This window comes from Hippocampus bargibanti, linkage group LG13 (genome assembly GCF_051943395.1).
Source record: "Hippocampus bargibanti isolate YZ-2025 linkage group LG13, ASM5194339v1, whole genome shotgun sequence".
NCBI classification, from domain to species: domain Eukaryota; kingdom Metazoa; phylum Chordata; class Actinopteri; order Syngnathiformes; family Syngnathidae; genus Hippocampus; species Hippocampus bargibanti.
In genome coordinates this window covers 22,502,393-22,518,416 of record NC_142746.1, presented here as the reverse complement: position 1 = coordinate 22,518,416, position 16,024 = coordinate 22,502,393, and the positions used below count along the sequence as shown (strand labels likewise).

The 16,024-nt window shown below is 42.2% G+C and overlaps 1 protein-coding gene across 2 annotated transcripts in view; it reads right to left on the bottom strand.

Annotated features, from left to right (window-relative positions):
• bicc1 (BicC family RNA binding protein 1) overlaps window positions 1–16,024 on the bottom strand; it is a 40,659-nt gene that overhangs the window by 4,597 nt on the left and 20,038 nt on the right. For both annotated transcript variants that reach the window (XM_089012759.1, XM_089012760.1), the window contains 12 exons: window positions 14,290–14,369; window positions 13,308–13,466; window positions 12,653–12,706; window positions 11,824–12,006; window positions 9,624–9,884; window positions 7,095–7,226; window positions 5,293–5,497; window positions 4,297–4,434; window positions 2,872–3,044; window positions 2,663–2,804; window positions 1,058–1,211; window positions 629–797 (listed from right to left, as the gene is read on the bottom strand). In XM_089012759.1, coding sequence (XP_088868885.1) covers window positions 629–797; window positions 1,058–1,211; window positions 2,663–2,804; window positions 2,872–3,044; window positions 4,297–4,434; window positions 5,293–5,497; window positions 7,095–7,226; window positions 9,624–9,884; window positions 11,824–12,006; window positions 12,653–12,706; window positions 13,308–13,466; window positions 14,290–14,369 — 1,850 coding nt within the window. The remainder of the gene's footprint in view (window positions 1–628; window positions 798–1,057; window positions 1,212–2,662; window positions 2,805–2,871; window positions 3,045–4,296; window positions 4,435–5,292; window positions 5,498–7,094; window positions 7,227–9,623; window positions 9,885–11,823; window positions 12,007–12,652; window positions 12,707–13,307; window positions 13,467–14,289; window positions 14,370–16,024) is intronic.

Genomic DNA, 16,024 nt, shown 5'->3' with positions numbered 1-16,024 from the left:
TTGTAATTAATTCTTTTTAAGTAAATATTTTTAATGATTTCTTAACAAAACCTTTATAATTAATTATTTTTTAAAGTTTTAATTATGTATAAGTAACTATGTTAATTAATAAATTTAACATGGTAAATAATTCAAATAAATTAATATAATTACTTAATTGATTACTTGAAAGTAAATATTTGCAATTAATTATGGTTTCATTGTAATTATTTAAAATGAAGTACTTAGTACAATTACTTATTGTATTATCATTGATTACATTATTAATTAATATTTTATTAAAGGCAATTTCATTAACATTAAAATTGAATCTATTTTTTAATTTAAATTAAGTTCGATTTTATGTCATGATATTATTAAAAAAATAATGTCATTATAAATTAGTATTATTAATTACATATGTTATGATAATTTTTTTATTGAATCTACAGTTAGAAAAGGGACAAGATTGAGCGTCATCTGATGACGCTGAAAATAAAACATACATCCCATAAGCAGCATCTCAAGAAAAGGTTTGACATTTGTTGCAATTGCGCCGACGTTCACTGTGCCATAATTAATGACACATTTTGAATGAAGACGTTTTTAATGGATGATGATTTTGTAATCTCTTTGTCTCGGCACCCACCTGCATGTTGGCAAAGGGGGCGTGCGGGGCCAATCTGATGCGCTCCCTCTCGTTCTGCTGGGCCGCCCTCTCGGCCCTCTCGGCCGCCCGCTCGCTGCCCGGCGCCCTTTTGTCGGCCACGGGACCGTCTGACGAACTGGACTCGGCGTCCGACAGCAGGCGATCGGAACTGCGCGCAAATGAGCCAAAAGTGACATTCCATAAGCATGAAATATTAAAAAGTCATTGCTTTCTAATGTGACACGCAGGATGCTGGCAAATCTTTTTTGATTGAATTTCTTTTTATGACTTTTGGAGTCAAAGAGCTTACTTGGCGCCATATTGTTTCCCAACATGGACCAAACGGGTTATCTAACAGGAAAACACTTTGGAACGTTATCCGCACACACCAAAAAAAAAAAAAAAAAAACCCACATGATTGGGACGTACCGTAGGTGGGAATTCTTGGCGCCTTGCAGCAGTTCCACGGCTTGCCGTTTTCCCGACGACGTCTTGCACGAGGCCAACATCTGCTTCAGCTCGCTGCCGCTGGCCGAATGCGAGGGGCTCCTGGGCATGCCCACCTCCACAAACGTGTCAGAGCCTGCCATGCGTGCACAAGGTTTAAGTCCCGCAGGCAGGATACTGAACGCTACATTAATATGCGTGAAAGTTCTGAGCGGCCAAGAAAAAAAAAAAAAAAAACAATCGATGATGTCACGCAATCTGATGGCGATCGCAGGGGATTGGCGTTGAAGCGGCGCGTCAGCCAAAAGAAAAAAAGTCCAAATACCCCGCGAGACGCGAGTGAAGAGGTGATGGAAGGGGATACCCTGCCCGTGACTCACCGCGTCGGCGTCCATAAACACGGCAGAAAACGGAGAAGCGTGAGAGAGAACGATTTGAAAGGGGGAAAACCGCCATGCGCACCCTGCCGGGAGGGCACAGATTAAAGAAAACAAAAAACAAAAAAAAAAAACATAAAAGAGAGATGGCGAGGTTATCAACCGCACGGGAGGGAAAAAGCGCTAAATAAAAAGAAAGACCGAAAAGAACAGTTTGTGCTGGAGGTGAAAAGACACGACAGTGTGAAACTAAAACTTCTGCCTTAAATGTTTCTATTCTGGGAATTTAAAAAAAAGAAAAATAATAATACATATACAGGTAACATCCGACTTATGACCGGCTCCACTTACGCCCATTTTGACTTACGACCATTTGGTCGGAACAGAACTCGGTCGCAAGTTGAATGTTACCTGTGTATATATATATATATAGTCTTACAAACGTCAAATTTCTGAAAATTAAACCTTATAATCAGCACTATTTTCATAATACACACCCACCACGGCTGGCGGAGTGATGTTTGGCGGAAGCACACGACCGAACAGCACCAGAGGTTAAGTTAGCAACAGTCCTTATGGAAGGTGACTCTCATTCCATAAGCCATCAACGACCATCAAAAAGCTAAACAAAACTTTATTTTACAGCACAGTTCATTTGTCATGTAATGCACCTCTCTTTCCAAACAGCAATTCCCTTTGACCTTCGACCTCCAACGCCATTCCATCAAGCCATAAATGTCAGTCACAAATGTAAAGTGACTTTATGATACAATGCAGTAAAGGTGGAGCTTTACGCGCTTATAAATGAAATGCATTATTCTTATAATAGCCTTTTTTTATTATTACACCCTTTTTGCTGACTGGTGAGTTTGGCAGTGTGTAAATTAGCATATTTTCATTCCATCGTGTGCTCATTTGAATAACTATTATTGTACTATTATGGTTCAGTTAGGGCTGACATCCTTGACACCAATTTTGAGTGCGTAGGGCTTTAAAAGGCGGAGCTTTGCCCAATATACCCTCTTTGTCGACTGATATGATCTTTCCCTGCGTGCCGACTGACAGGCGAGTTTTGCATTGTGTAAATTAGCATCTTTTCGGTCAATCGCGCGCTCATTTGAAGAACTGTTCAATTGGGCGTTTTTGTCAGCGATGACACCTGGGACCACTTCCCGAGGACCTTTTGTTTGCGCCTGTGTTCCAACGGTACCTTGGTCGGTGCTGGATTTACTGGACAGAGGTTCTGATGGATTGTGTCCGCTGGCTTCTTGGACCGAGTCGCACGGCGTCGGACTCAGAACCGTTTCGGCCAGCGACGCCGCGGATATCCTCCCGTAGACCGAAGCCGGATGCTGCGCAGACGATGCCAAGTCAATCAAAAAATGTGGGCTTTTCTTCCGGATGTGAATATGGGCTAACCTTGACGTGACCGTTGAGAGCGCAGTCGGGGACGCCGTCGGACTGCTTGTCGATGGGCGCCAGGCCCGGCGGAGGGGAGGGCGCGCTTTGAGTGTAACCCTGAACGCCGGACAGCAAGATGCTGCTCAGCGTGGCGTGGGTGGCCGGGTGCAGCATCAGGTGGGACGAGAAGGCTGCGAGAACAACGTGTCAGGAGTCTGTCTACCCCCGCCCTCTTCAACTAACCCACTTCAATTGCGCTTGTCGTCAAGCGCAAGGTTAGTAGTATTAAAAACCGAGCCCCTCCCACTCCATAAAAGTCGGTCAAAACACTAAAAGTCATAAAAACTCAACAAATCTGCTCTAATAACTAAACGATATCAATTTGAGTATTTTCAAGTCACACTCAAGAAAAAAATAAAAAAATAATAATGATAACAATAAATAAATAACTAAATATTGAAACAATATGACTAAAACTAACAAAAACTCAAGAAATCTGCTGTAATAATTAAAGTATATTATGTGAGTATTTGGAACATTTCCAAGTAAATTAAAAAAAAAAATCATAAATAATAAATACAATTTAAAAAATTAAAACATTAAAATAGAAAAATTACAACTAAGACTAAAACTCATAAAAACTCAATAAACTTGTCCTAATAATTAAACTATATTAATTTGAGCATTTCAATCATTTTCAAGCCAATTAAAAAAACCTCAAACTCAAGAAATAAAAAACAAAAAATAAATACAATAAAAAATTAAATAAATAGAAAAACTGAACCTAACTCAATAAATCAAAAAATAAAAATAACACATGCAATAAAATAATAACAAAAGTAGGAAAACTAAAAGTAAGACTAACTCAATAAATAAATAAAAATAATAAAAATAACAAAAATAAAAAAACTAAAACAAAGACTAACTCACTAAAACCAAAAAATAAAATAAAAAATACTAAAAATAACAAAAAAGAATCCATACGATAAAATAATCATAAAAGTAGAAAAACTCAAATCAAGACTAATTCAATAAATCAAAAGAAAGTAGAAAATAAAAATAACAAAAACAAAAAAAATACATGCACAATAAAAAATAAAAATAGCAAAACTAAAACAGACTGAAACTCATAAAAACGTAATAAATGAGCTCTAATAATTAAACTATATCAATGTGCATATTTGGACCATTTTCAAGTCAAAATAGATTTTTTGTTACTTCAAAGGTACCGGATGTGCCAAACCTTTGCCTTACTTAATCAGTTGCCACCAAAACTGGATTTCACTTTGTAAAAAGTTGTGTCAAGCGCATCGACCTCACAGTGTAAAAGTCATGGATTTGATTCCAGCAAGGGGTTGAGGGTGTCCTCACGCCACACTTGAGAAGATAAGCGGCTCTGAAAAAAAAGGGCTGCAAAGATGGCCTATCCCGCGCGTGAGTCACCTTGGGTGCTGGCGAGCGAGCTTGGCCAAAGCGAAGGCGGGGGCGCCTGCAGGGGGCTCATGGAGGACTTGAGGCTGTTGACCATGCCGTTGGGGGCGGCCGAGTTGGCTAGCGAGTGGGACGCCGCACCGAGGAAGCCTGCGGACAAAAGCCACCAATCAGCCAAGGCGAGCTTGTTATTGCGACAATGTGCCCTAAAAACGCAAAGACGCGGGTCTGCGGCTTTGGTAAAAGGGGGCCAGGGTTGGGGGGGGGGGGGACTACTTTGGCTCCGGGACTCTCCTTGGCAGACTGCTTTGTAATCTGAGCAAGGAAAGCATGCAGCAATTACGAACGTCCAGGATGTGGGCCCGTCCGGCAAAACCTTCAACCGCTTTTGCAGCACCGGACGGACCTGCATAAAAGGCTATTATTACGATTATGATGATATATTTTTCAAGCGGCTGATTTATTGACATTTCAAATGGACTTTTTCCCACCCACTTTCAGTTTTTGGCAGGAAAAGCCAGCTTGTAAAATTCATTTTAGTTTAAACAGGGAACGCACGGGACTGAGACGGACTAAAATAACAGCCAAGAATAGTAAAGTGCAACCTTTTCAAAATGTTGCCGACATATTCCAAAAATATCTTTCTAAGTCATACAAATAATGCTTTTCGGATATTTTGTGGAATTTGTAAACATTCATGGTCGCCTTAGAATAAAAATGGCTTCATTCGTCAGCACTTGCTGTACCCTCTTTGTGACGTGGAGCAGTTCTAGATGAAAGAGGAGAGGATCAAAGCATCCTTTTCACCAGTGGATCAGGGACATCATGATAAAACGCGTACGTTTGCTACGAGCTAAATGTTGAAAGCAACCACGAAGCCGTAGCATCCATTGACGAAAGAAATCGTCTCACGTCAATCCGCTGCAATTCCGAGCCGCGACACTTCAGTTTGATGACAACCCCCTCGCGGCAATTGTTCTCCATTTGCATTCCGTATCTTCTTCCTACCCAGATTGCTGAGCCCCAGACCAGCTGAGGCCAAGATGTCCAAGCCGACGGGACAGATGAGGGACGGCGAGGGCCCGTCGGGGGCCGCGTTGACGGCCACCGACGGCGAGTAACACGACACGCCGTTGTTTTCCAAACCCAGCAGGAACTTCCGGGCTTCGTACATGTTCACCGCGTTCCTCTCCACGCTTTTCACGATGACGGACTGGAAGACAGAGAACAAAATGAAGGCGAAGGCCAAGAAAATGAATGCTCCAATGTGTTTGTGAGGAAGGTGGGAGGCGGCTCGGGTAGGCTTTGGGAATGTCGGACTCATGGAGGGAGTGAAAAGAGGAGGACAAACAAGATGGAAAGGAAGGAAAAGGGGAATTAAGGAGACATTACAATGACAAACGCCGTCTGCGAGGGAGCAACATTGGAAGGATGACAAAGCACATCACGCTTTCTTTCACGTCGTCACCCAAGAAAAAGTCACGGAAGCAATTATCGGACCCGCTTGAAAAAAAGTACAGTGATACCTTGGCTGACCAACTTAATTGGTTTCCACACAGAGTGTGTAAGGCGAAAAGTGTGTATGGCAAAAATTAATTTCTCATAGGAAACCATTGAAATGAGAATAATCCGTTCACAAAACATCATGTTCTACTTTCTAATTTTCTAAGCCTTAAAACTACACAAAATATACCTTATTTTGCGTATAATAAATGTGTTATGCTATTATAATTAAAGAAATAAACTGTACTTTATAATAAAGTGGTTTTATTGACCTTTGTGATGGTCGTTGATGGCTTGATGGAATGGAGTGGCCGCTTTCATCAGCATTAAACACTTGATGAGGAACGTAGAGTTCTTCTTTCACCATCTTGAGGAATGATCCCTTGTAGGTGCTTTCTCTGCGATCATTTTACCCAGTTCCTCATCAATCGTGTTCTGTTTAGCTGGGTTGATAGCTTTTTGCATCAAGTGTACAGATGGCTTGTGCGGGTTATTTGTGGAGCCTGACTGATGGGATATTTTAACCTTCCAGTCTACACTCCGCTTTTGAACTATCAAAGTTGAAATGAGTCCAAATTTCACTGTGTTTTCTATTCATTTTCTCTCGTCTGCCTGCCTCTTTAAGGTTTAACCCCCCCCCCCCCCCCCCCCCCCCCCCCCCCCCCCCCCCCCCCGACTGCTGCGTTGTTGACCAATCATGAGGCTTTAACCGAAGACTGGGGGAAGGGAATAGAGGGCAAAAACAAGTTGGTTGCCATTTTGTTGTTTGCAGAATGGGCTCGTTCGCGAACGACACATCACTCATTGTGGCGCTCCGTGTGTATCCCGAAAAATAGTTTGTATGGCAAGGTAAAATTTTCATAAATTTAACATTGGTAAACCGAAAAGTTTGTCAACCAAGGGGTTTGTAAACCGAGGTACCACTGGACTTGGCCAATCACGATGATTTTGATTCTGATAGCAAAGTACAAATGGCTCCGTCCGGGGGGAAGATGTTTGCCTGCTGTTCATATGAAAACAAAGCACTTAGAATTTCACATGGCAATCAACGAAGAATGTAAGCAACAGACAAAGAGCAAAAAAATGGAGGCGTCCGCCGGTCTTTCCGTGGCGTGCGGCTTGAGGACAGACTGCGGCTCTCCGACGGCAGACGTTGAGTGAAAATGGCACCAGTCCCTTTGATTTCCCTTTCTGTTCCATTTTAACTTGCTCACATACTGAAATATGAGCCGCGAGGCGCTTTTTCTTTTTCCCAAGACGGAATGTTGTCGTTTGTCCGTCTGAAGCGGCCATGGCGACGATCGTACCTTGCTAGGCTGCTTCGGTTTGGGTTTGATACTGATAAAGACATCAAGTTGCTCCATGAGGGCCGTGACGCACTGAGGCTCCACTTCCACTTCCTCTTTAATGTCAAACATGAGCACGAGCGGCAGGCAGCCCTGAAAGCAAAGAAAAACATACACAATCAGACATCTATAATAATAGAATATAAATAATACAATTAAAAACAGATAAGCAGCAGGCTAGCTAGCTTTCTAGCTTGCTATCCATAAACACAGATAAGTAGCCAGCTAGCTAGCTAGTTATCTGTCTAGCTAGCATTAAAAACAGATAAGTAGCCAGCTAGCTAGCTAGCTTTCTAGCTTGTTATCCATACAAACAGATAAGTAGCCAGTGTGAAGTTTGTTGCCCACATTATATCGAGCGGTATATCTCTCAGGAGCAACAGCATAAATCCTCGATAGCATTAGCACCTGTAGATTAGCGGTAGTAAGTACAAAACAACAATCAAATCAATATGCGGTGGACTTTTTGGAGTTTGGGGAAATTCTGCCAAGCGCAATATGCTTGACATTATCACCACCGCAGGACCACAGACGTTGATATTTTTGGGGCCGAGCGCCGCACGGCCGCTCGGTCGGCCGGCGCTCGCCTTGTGAGTCGATGTAATTAGCGGCAGAGTCGCGCCGCGGCTGACGGGCTCCAGATCGAAGTTTTGGGGGGCCCAAATCACAAAGTACGCTCTTACGGATAAGACTTCCCATCCTCTACGACGTCCACTTGATGTTTTATTTTAGGCCTTTCTGTCTTTCTTCTAGGCTTTTAGGTTTTTTTTTTTGGTTCCTTCGGCCTTGCCTGCTCTCCTTTTGCCACATTTTTTTTTTTTCTTGTTGCTGCGTCTCCAGTTTCCAAAGCACGAGAGAGGCATGTTCAGTCACCACAACTGCTCTGGTATTTGTTAAAGGACAACCGACACCATTCACCATTGGTGAAGTGACTTCAAATGACTTCCTTCCATTGAGCGCATTTGACAAACATTCCAATTTTCTCCACTATAAAACTAATCAAGGCTAATCCAATCCAATCCAATCAATAGGTATCAACAAACGATGGAATACAAATGCGGCTTTTCAGCATAGCCTTCTCGTCAAAAAATGGCTCTTATAAGCGGTTTGGCTAACGATGGACTAGTTAACATGAGCCAAAACGGACTTGGTCTCAGGTTCAAGGGCACCCCTGAAAAAAAATAGCAACTATAAGGCACTTCCGAAAACCCAAACCAAATTGTTGCGGGATTGCGGTGCGAAATCCAAGCAAACCATCATCATCATCATCATCATTAGACGCAGTCAAAACGTGGAAGGAGCGGGCTATGCGGCAGCTTAATAGTTACAGCGCGTTTTCACCGCAGCTAACGCGACGCCAGCCAAGGTTCTTCCCAAAGCCCAAAAAGGTCACGGCGGTTGTCATCCCGCTGCCGCGCATCCCTCGCATACCAAGATGAAATATAAAATGATAAAAATGACACTACAAGTTATAAAATGTATCAATGAACTGTCAACAGTTTGGGATATAATAGTATTCAATAGAAAACGTTGCTTAAAAACGACAGATTGACAGCGTATACGAACTATTCTGTCGTGTAAATGTCATGTCGACCATTTTGAATGGATCTGTGTAAGCTCTCAGTCGTACAGGAGTGGTCCATCCATCAATGAGAAGGTTTCTTCAGCCGTCGTCTGTACTTTTTGAAAAAGTACAGAGACGGCTGAAGAAACCTTCTCATCCATTTTGAATGGATTTCGACTTACCACCGTTTGACTTACGACTGTTTTGTTAGAACGGAACCCGGTCGTAACTCGGATGTTACCTGTATTTTATTTTTGGACGACATCAATGCATTTTGGTTAAAGCTATTTTGCTAGCTAGCTATTAGCTATGTCCTTGAGAGTTTTGAAAGGCTTATAAATACAATGTATTATTATTATTATTGTTATTATTATCATTACGTAGCTATTAGCTATCTAGCTTGCTAGCTTTCAATCTATTTAAGTTACTTCCAGGTTGAATGAACGATGGTGTGTGTGGTTGCCATGGCTCACCTACAGAAAAACTTATCCTGTGACTGTAAAGTGACCTTGAGAGTTTTGAAGGCGCTTAAAAATGAAATTTATTAGTATTAGTAGAGGTATTAGTAGTGGTATTAGTAGCATCATCATCATCATTACCATTATTATTATTACTAATATTAGTACTACTACTACCATTATTATTACTACTATTACTACTACTACTACTACTACTATTATTACTACTACTTCTATTACTACTTCTACTACTCCTACTACTATTATTACTTCTATTACTACTTCTACGATGATGATGATGATGATGATGATGATGATGATGATGATGATGATGATGATGATGATGATGATGATTATAGCTCCCACACCGACGGAGGGAATGGGTACACGGTCAAAATGGATCCCCATGTCGTACCAACGCGTGAGCACAAAAACAAAATGTCGGCGTTCTGAAAGCAAACTACGCACCATGAGATACTGGCGTGCGAGGCACACCGACTCGATGGTGCCTTGGATGTAGACGGTGGACTTTTTGTGCGGTCCGTTGGCGCCGTTGGGGTCGGGAAAGTGGATTTGTGCCCCCGTCCTTTGGACGATGTGCTTGATGTTGCTGCCGTTGCGGCCTTTCATGAAGAGGTGGTGCTGGGGGGCGATGTCCAGCTGGCTGCTCACCGACATGCTGCTCACCAGGCTGCCCGCCAAGTGCTCCAGAAGCACAGCTGTGCCGCGCTGAGGGGAAAAAAAACAGGCAAAAATATAGATATAAATCAAATCAAATTATGATAATAATATACCAATAATATAATAATACAAAATGGTCAAAACTACATGAACCCACATTACTGTAAAGTGTCCTTGACTGTTTTGAAAGGTGCTAAGAAATAAAAATGTATTATTATTATTATCATTACTATTACTATTATTGTTATTATTACCATTACTATTATTATTACCATTACTATTATTTTAGTACTATTATTATTATTATTACTATTATAATTATTATTATTATTATTAATGGTTCAGACTGTTTTGCATTATGATTTATTGATTTAAAACATGACGTTACCCAGTTTGAATGTATTTTTTTTCCTTCCTTCCTTTATTTTGTATGTAATCTCATTGTACACCACTAGATGCAATAATCAGAAAGTTTTGCAATCATCATTTATTTCAAAATAATAATAACACATTTCATTTCTAAGCGCCTTTCAAAATTATTAGCCACATTGAATCTATTTTTATCTTCTTCGCTGTTTATTTTGGATGTAATCTCACTATAGACCACTAGTTGGCACTATTACTACTACTACTAATAATAATACATTTCATTTCTAAGAGCCTTTCAAAACTCTCAAGGTCACTTTTACAGTCACAGGATAAGTTTTTCTGTGGGTGAGCAGCGGCAGCCACATGCGCCAGCATTCACTCAACCAGGAAGTAACTCAAATAGACGGAAAGCTAGCTAGATAGCTAGCTAATAGATAGCTATTAGATAGCCAGCTAGTTATACAGCTAATAGATAGCCAGCTAGATAGCTAAATAGCCAGCCAGATAGCTAATAGATAGCAAATATATAGCCAGAAAGCTAATCCATCCTTGAGAAAATGGAGCGACTCTGGGTTGAGCATGGTTCTTGGAGTTCTCGCTTGGTCTTTGCCATGATGCAAAAGAGGGGGAAGCCATCTCCGCACATGGCGGCGGCGGCGGCTTTGGAAAGCCGCTAGGATATTCTCAGGGTCTGGCAGCGGCGCATAAATAGCGCTGGCACGTACCGCTAATCACGTCGGCCTTCGTCTGGCCTCCTCACCCGCTCTGACCTAGCCGCAAACTGGCCGCTTTTGGAAGGCATTCGCTAAACACGCGCGCCTGATTTAACGCCAGCGAAGATGAATAAATATACATCTACTCAGAGGGCGGGAAAAGCACTCGCCGGCGAGGCCTGGCGTTGACGCTGGGTGCCATTTCTTGGCAGGAGAGACGGACGGGGAAAACTCCCCGACGCTTGAAGCAGTGCGCCTTTTTTCGGAAGGTGGCGCGGAGAAGGACGCTTTTCTGGCTCAAGTACGAGTGGGCTAAGATACAAAGTTGAAGAGTTGCGACGCCCACGTAGCGTAGTTCATGCTAACCCAGCATCTCTCAGCACTCTCTTGGCAAATCGGGAGGGTTTTTTTTTTCATGTGTGTGTGTGTGTGTGTGCGTTCAGTAATGCTGCCAGCGTTGGTGGGCTCAGTAGCCGAGCTAGCTTCCTTCGCATTACCGTGGAAACGGCCGCGGAGGAGCCAAAATGGCTGCAGATGAGAAGTGAGATGATCGCTTTGGCCAAGTAGTTGGTTTGTTAGCTAGCTAGTTGGCTATCCAGATTTCTAGCTAGTTAGGCGGTTGGTTACTTTGCTAGATAATTAGTTAGTTAGTTGGGTAGTAAGCTGTTAGCTCGATAGTTTGGTGAGCTATTTAGGTACGTGTTAGTTGGCTTGTTAGCTACTAGCTATGTAGATTTTTTGCTAGTTAGGTAGCCAGTTATTTAGCTATATAGTTAGCTAGCTAGCTAGTTGATACATTAGTTAATCAAAGTATCACATGAACGACTTTGTTCGTCCTTCAGTCAGTGGTTGATTGATTTACTCCAAGGAGTACGCCAGCCCTGGGCGGCCCGCTCACTCCTCACCTTGACGGCGTTGGCGTTGTTTTGGGAGCCTCGCACCACGCCGGTGGCCCTGGACAGCCGCGTGGGGGCTTTGAAGGACACGGCCAGGTTGTACGTCTGCGAGATGGCCTGCACGCCGGGCGAGCTCGGGTCCGACTGCATGATGGCGGGAAGCTCAAAGGACAGCACCAGAGGGAGCAGCTCCTGCAAACAAAGACGGACGGACGGACGGACGGACGGTGAGCCTTGGGATGCCCTCAAATTGGGGTTTTTTTCAGGCCAAAAACTTCGATTTCCCTCTCAAGGCGTACGCAGACACGTTCTTCAAACATCTGCACGGCTGTCGATGGCTTTGGTTTGGTTTGAAGGGCAAGAGGCGTGAATCGTCGCCGCCAAACAAATGCCTCGGCTGATCAATCCCAGATGCGCTCGCTCGGCCACGGTTTTGGATCACGCTTCCGCACTTGCGCTCGGAGGGAATCGAGACTTTTGGAAGAGGAGAAAAAAAAAAAAAAAAAAAAAAAAAAAAACACAGCCGGGCCAATCAATGAAGAAAAAGAGGACTTTTCTATCCCTCAGCTTTACGCTAACAAGCGAGCGTAAGCTGGAGTACACTTACAAGTTGAAAGCATGAGTGCTTTAAAAGATGGGGGGAAAAAATCCAACATGTCTTCTTTCAAAATAAAAAATTCCAAAAAAAGAGCTGAGTCAGAATAGCGTGCAATTTGAGTGAAAGCCAACTTTCATCCAAAAAATGATCTCAGAAAGTGAGTTGAGAGCAAATCGACACGGACGGACGTGGTCCAATGGGATGTTTTCCACAGCGGAAGTGTGGCGCTGCGCAACTCACCCTGATTTTAACCCGGGCCGCTTCCACGCCTCCCGGCTGCCCTGCGATCGACACCTGTTGACCGTGACAAAGAAAGCCACGTGGTGAAAATGAAGCCAAAATGGTTACAACATGCTCAGATCATCGCATATCGGCAGACTTGATTTCCACGTGGAAAAAAATAATTCATAAATAACCAACCAGCCAACTAATTAATCTACATTAATTAATTTGCTAGCCACCCTGCTAACGTGCACATAAGATCTCGAACTTCGGCAGCCGATTGGCTGTGTCTCAAAAATATGGACATAAATAAATAAATACATAAATAGATAAATACACAAACACACAAATATATACATGAATAAATATCAATAAATAAATATCGATAAATAAAAAATAAACAAATAAAAACACAAATGCATCAATAAATAAATACACAAATACATAAATATAAAATAAATAGATATTGGTAATAAAAAATAAGTAAATATTGATAAATAAATAAATAAATAAATACATAAATAAAAAAATATACATATCAATATATAAATAAAAAAAACAAATAAATAAATACAAATATAAATAAATAGATGTTGATAATAAATAAATGAAATACATAAATACATATTGATAAATAAATGTAAAAAAAAAAATAGCGTGATGACGTACGCACCTGGTTGCTTTTCTCCGCCTGGTTGTTCCTGTTGGAATCGGGGAAATGGATGTGGCAACCCGTCTCCTCCATCACCCGCTTGATGTTATTGCCGCCCTTGCCGATCACGTGCGAGTGCTCCGTATGCGACACGTCCATTTTCAGCGTCACCCTGTTGCTCTGCGCACAGCCGGGACCAAATGGTCGTCCATTAGCATAGCACGTTAAAAGTGCCATATCCATATTTTGAATGTTACATACAGTACAAGTACATGATATGTTAGCATTAAGCTAGCAGCATTTCATTAGCACAAAATAAGAGTTTATTTATGTTGAATATATGTTATTTGCCAAACATGTCAAGTGACCACCGAGCCCCCCCCCCCGCTCTTTGCCCTATTTGACCGTTGGGAGTTGCACGGATGAGTGGCTGCCCCCATTGGGTGCCACCGGGCGGTCGCCCAGGTGATGCAATTGCGCTCTTTCTCTTCAGCATAAAAAACCATAGACTTTCTTCTTTCAACAGAAAAAAAACAGAGTTAATTCCTAAGTTATTTGGGTCTGGAGTTATCTGAGCTTGAAATGGGGGCGGTTGTACAAAACACAATGCCATACATGTTGATTCATACAGCGCTTTAACAACAGCTGAAGCTGTAACAAAGCGCTAACATGGACAAAAGGCAAATGTTGCCCCCTTGTGGAAGGGAAAAACATTGGCAGAGGTCTGACCAGCGCTTTATCAAGAAAAACCAAAACCCGAACAGATTCTGGAATGGCCCCCTACGTCATATTATTGAATACATTCATGAATGGCAGAGAATGAGTTAAAGACCTCACGAGGAAAAAAATATATCTAAAAATTAAATTACACGAACCAATACTATTGCTTCTAAAAGCAGATTAGATTGGCATGGCAACAAAAAAGGCTGAAATCTGATTGGACGAAAAAAAAAAAAAAAAAAAAAAACACAGTATCCGAATATGCGTCCAGCACAATATTTACCTTTGTATCAAGCACTGACATGATTCTTTCTTTGGCGTCCCTTACGTGTTCCCTCTTGCCGCAAACCTTGATGTGAGGATCTGCACAACACAGAGCGACACACAGAGAGAAAGACAAAAATAAACAGAGAGAGTGAGACAGATAGAGCGAGAGAGAAACAAAAGGGCGGCTTAGGACAATGGGTAACAACTTCACCGAACAACATGGCTACAATTAGTGGCGAGCCTTGCATTTGACACCTAGGCCTTCAGTAGTGCTATGTCCGATTCGATCCAACCTTTAATAATGATTTTATGACTATACAACCTTTCTAGTTGTGACTGTGGCTCATATAAAAAGTATGGTGTGATTTACTACAAGTCCACTAGATGGTAGCGTTAGCCAGGAAATCACTTTTCGCAGGCCTTTGTGTCACAAACTTAAAAAAAGAACGAAAGCAACAGTTTGATCGATATTTATTTGATGCTCGAGGGCACAGAGAACTGATTGCGAATGCGTCCAGGTAGATTTTTTACCCTAGTAACAAATAATGGCTGAAATGTGATTGGTTAAATGCGAAAACACAAGTCAGGAAGTAATGCAACAGCGGAAAAGCAATGAAAGGAAGCTGAAAGACAATTTAGAATTTATTTCATAAAAAATCATGGACAAAATGTCAGTCTGTCATTCCGAATTTTTGAGTCCAGCAGAGAAGGCCTTGCAGGCCCAGACGGTCCACCACTGGCTACAAGCAGATGAGCTAATATACAAAAGTAGAGGCAGTTTTACAGAGTTTGCAATTCGGTTGACTATATTTAGAACCATTTCTGGCCTTCCGAGAAAGTACTTTTCCCCCTCGAAAGAAAAAAATGCTGCTGCAAAGAAATAGAAAACCCCGGCCGAATCGTTTTGACATGTTTTCCCTCGTGTGGCAAGAAAGGAGCCCAGCAATCTCCGTCAACGCTACATTTCGCATCGGATTGGATTAGCCTTTTTGACATTTCACAGCAGCGACGGACGTTATGAAGCAAGACGAAAGGAAAGAAAGTAGAAAAACAAAATACAGGAGCTGCTGTAAAGGCAGCCACTCCCGCGGCCCCATCTTGAAGTTAAAAGAACAATGACACCACAATTTAATATTAAGCACTTTCTGAACCCTGTTGCATGAAGCAGTTCTAGATGAAAGAGAATATGATCAAAACATCCTTTTCACCAGTGGATCAGGGACATTGAGGTGAAATGTGCATGTCTGCTATGAGCTAAATGTTGAAAGCAAACACAAAGCTGTAGCATCCATTGACGATAACAGATTTTCTCACATCTCCTGCCCCATGTACTGTAAATCCGCTTCAATTCCAAGCCGCGACCATTCTGCATACGCATCGGCGTTCTGTGCATTGGTTATTTCGACACAAAACCGAAAGATGGCTGCCAATGAGTGCCTTCAAACATGGCGGCGTGACATCTTAACGCAAACTAGTTTATTGCGTCACCCTGAAGCCTCGGCGTAAAAACGAGGACTCCGTATACTGATCAAAAACGATGCTTGCACAGACCGCTTTCTTATCACATATGCGCACAAAGCTACGGCGGCTCATGTTTCTATCTTTGAAATCAAACACAGCCAATTGCGGACTACATACACTTGAGGAAGATCTCAAAGACCCCTTTCCAGTAATCCCCGTCCCGTCGCCTCCTACAACGCTTGCACTATCTCAGATTTACAGTCAAAGAAGCCGCACGTAATCCCATTTAT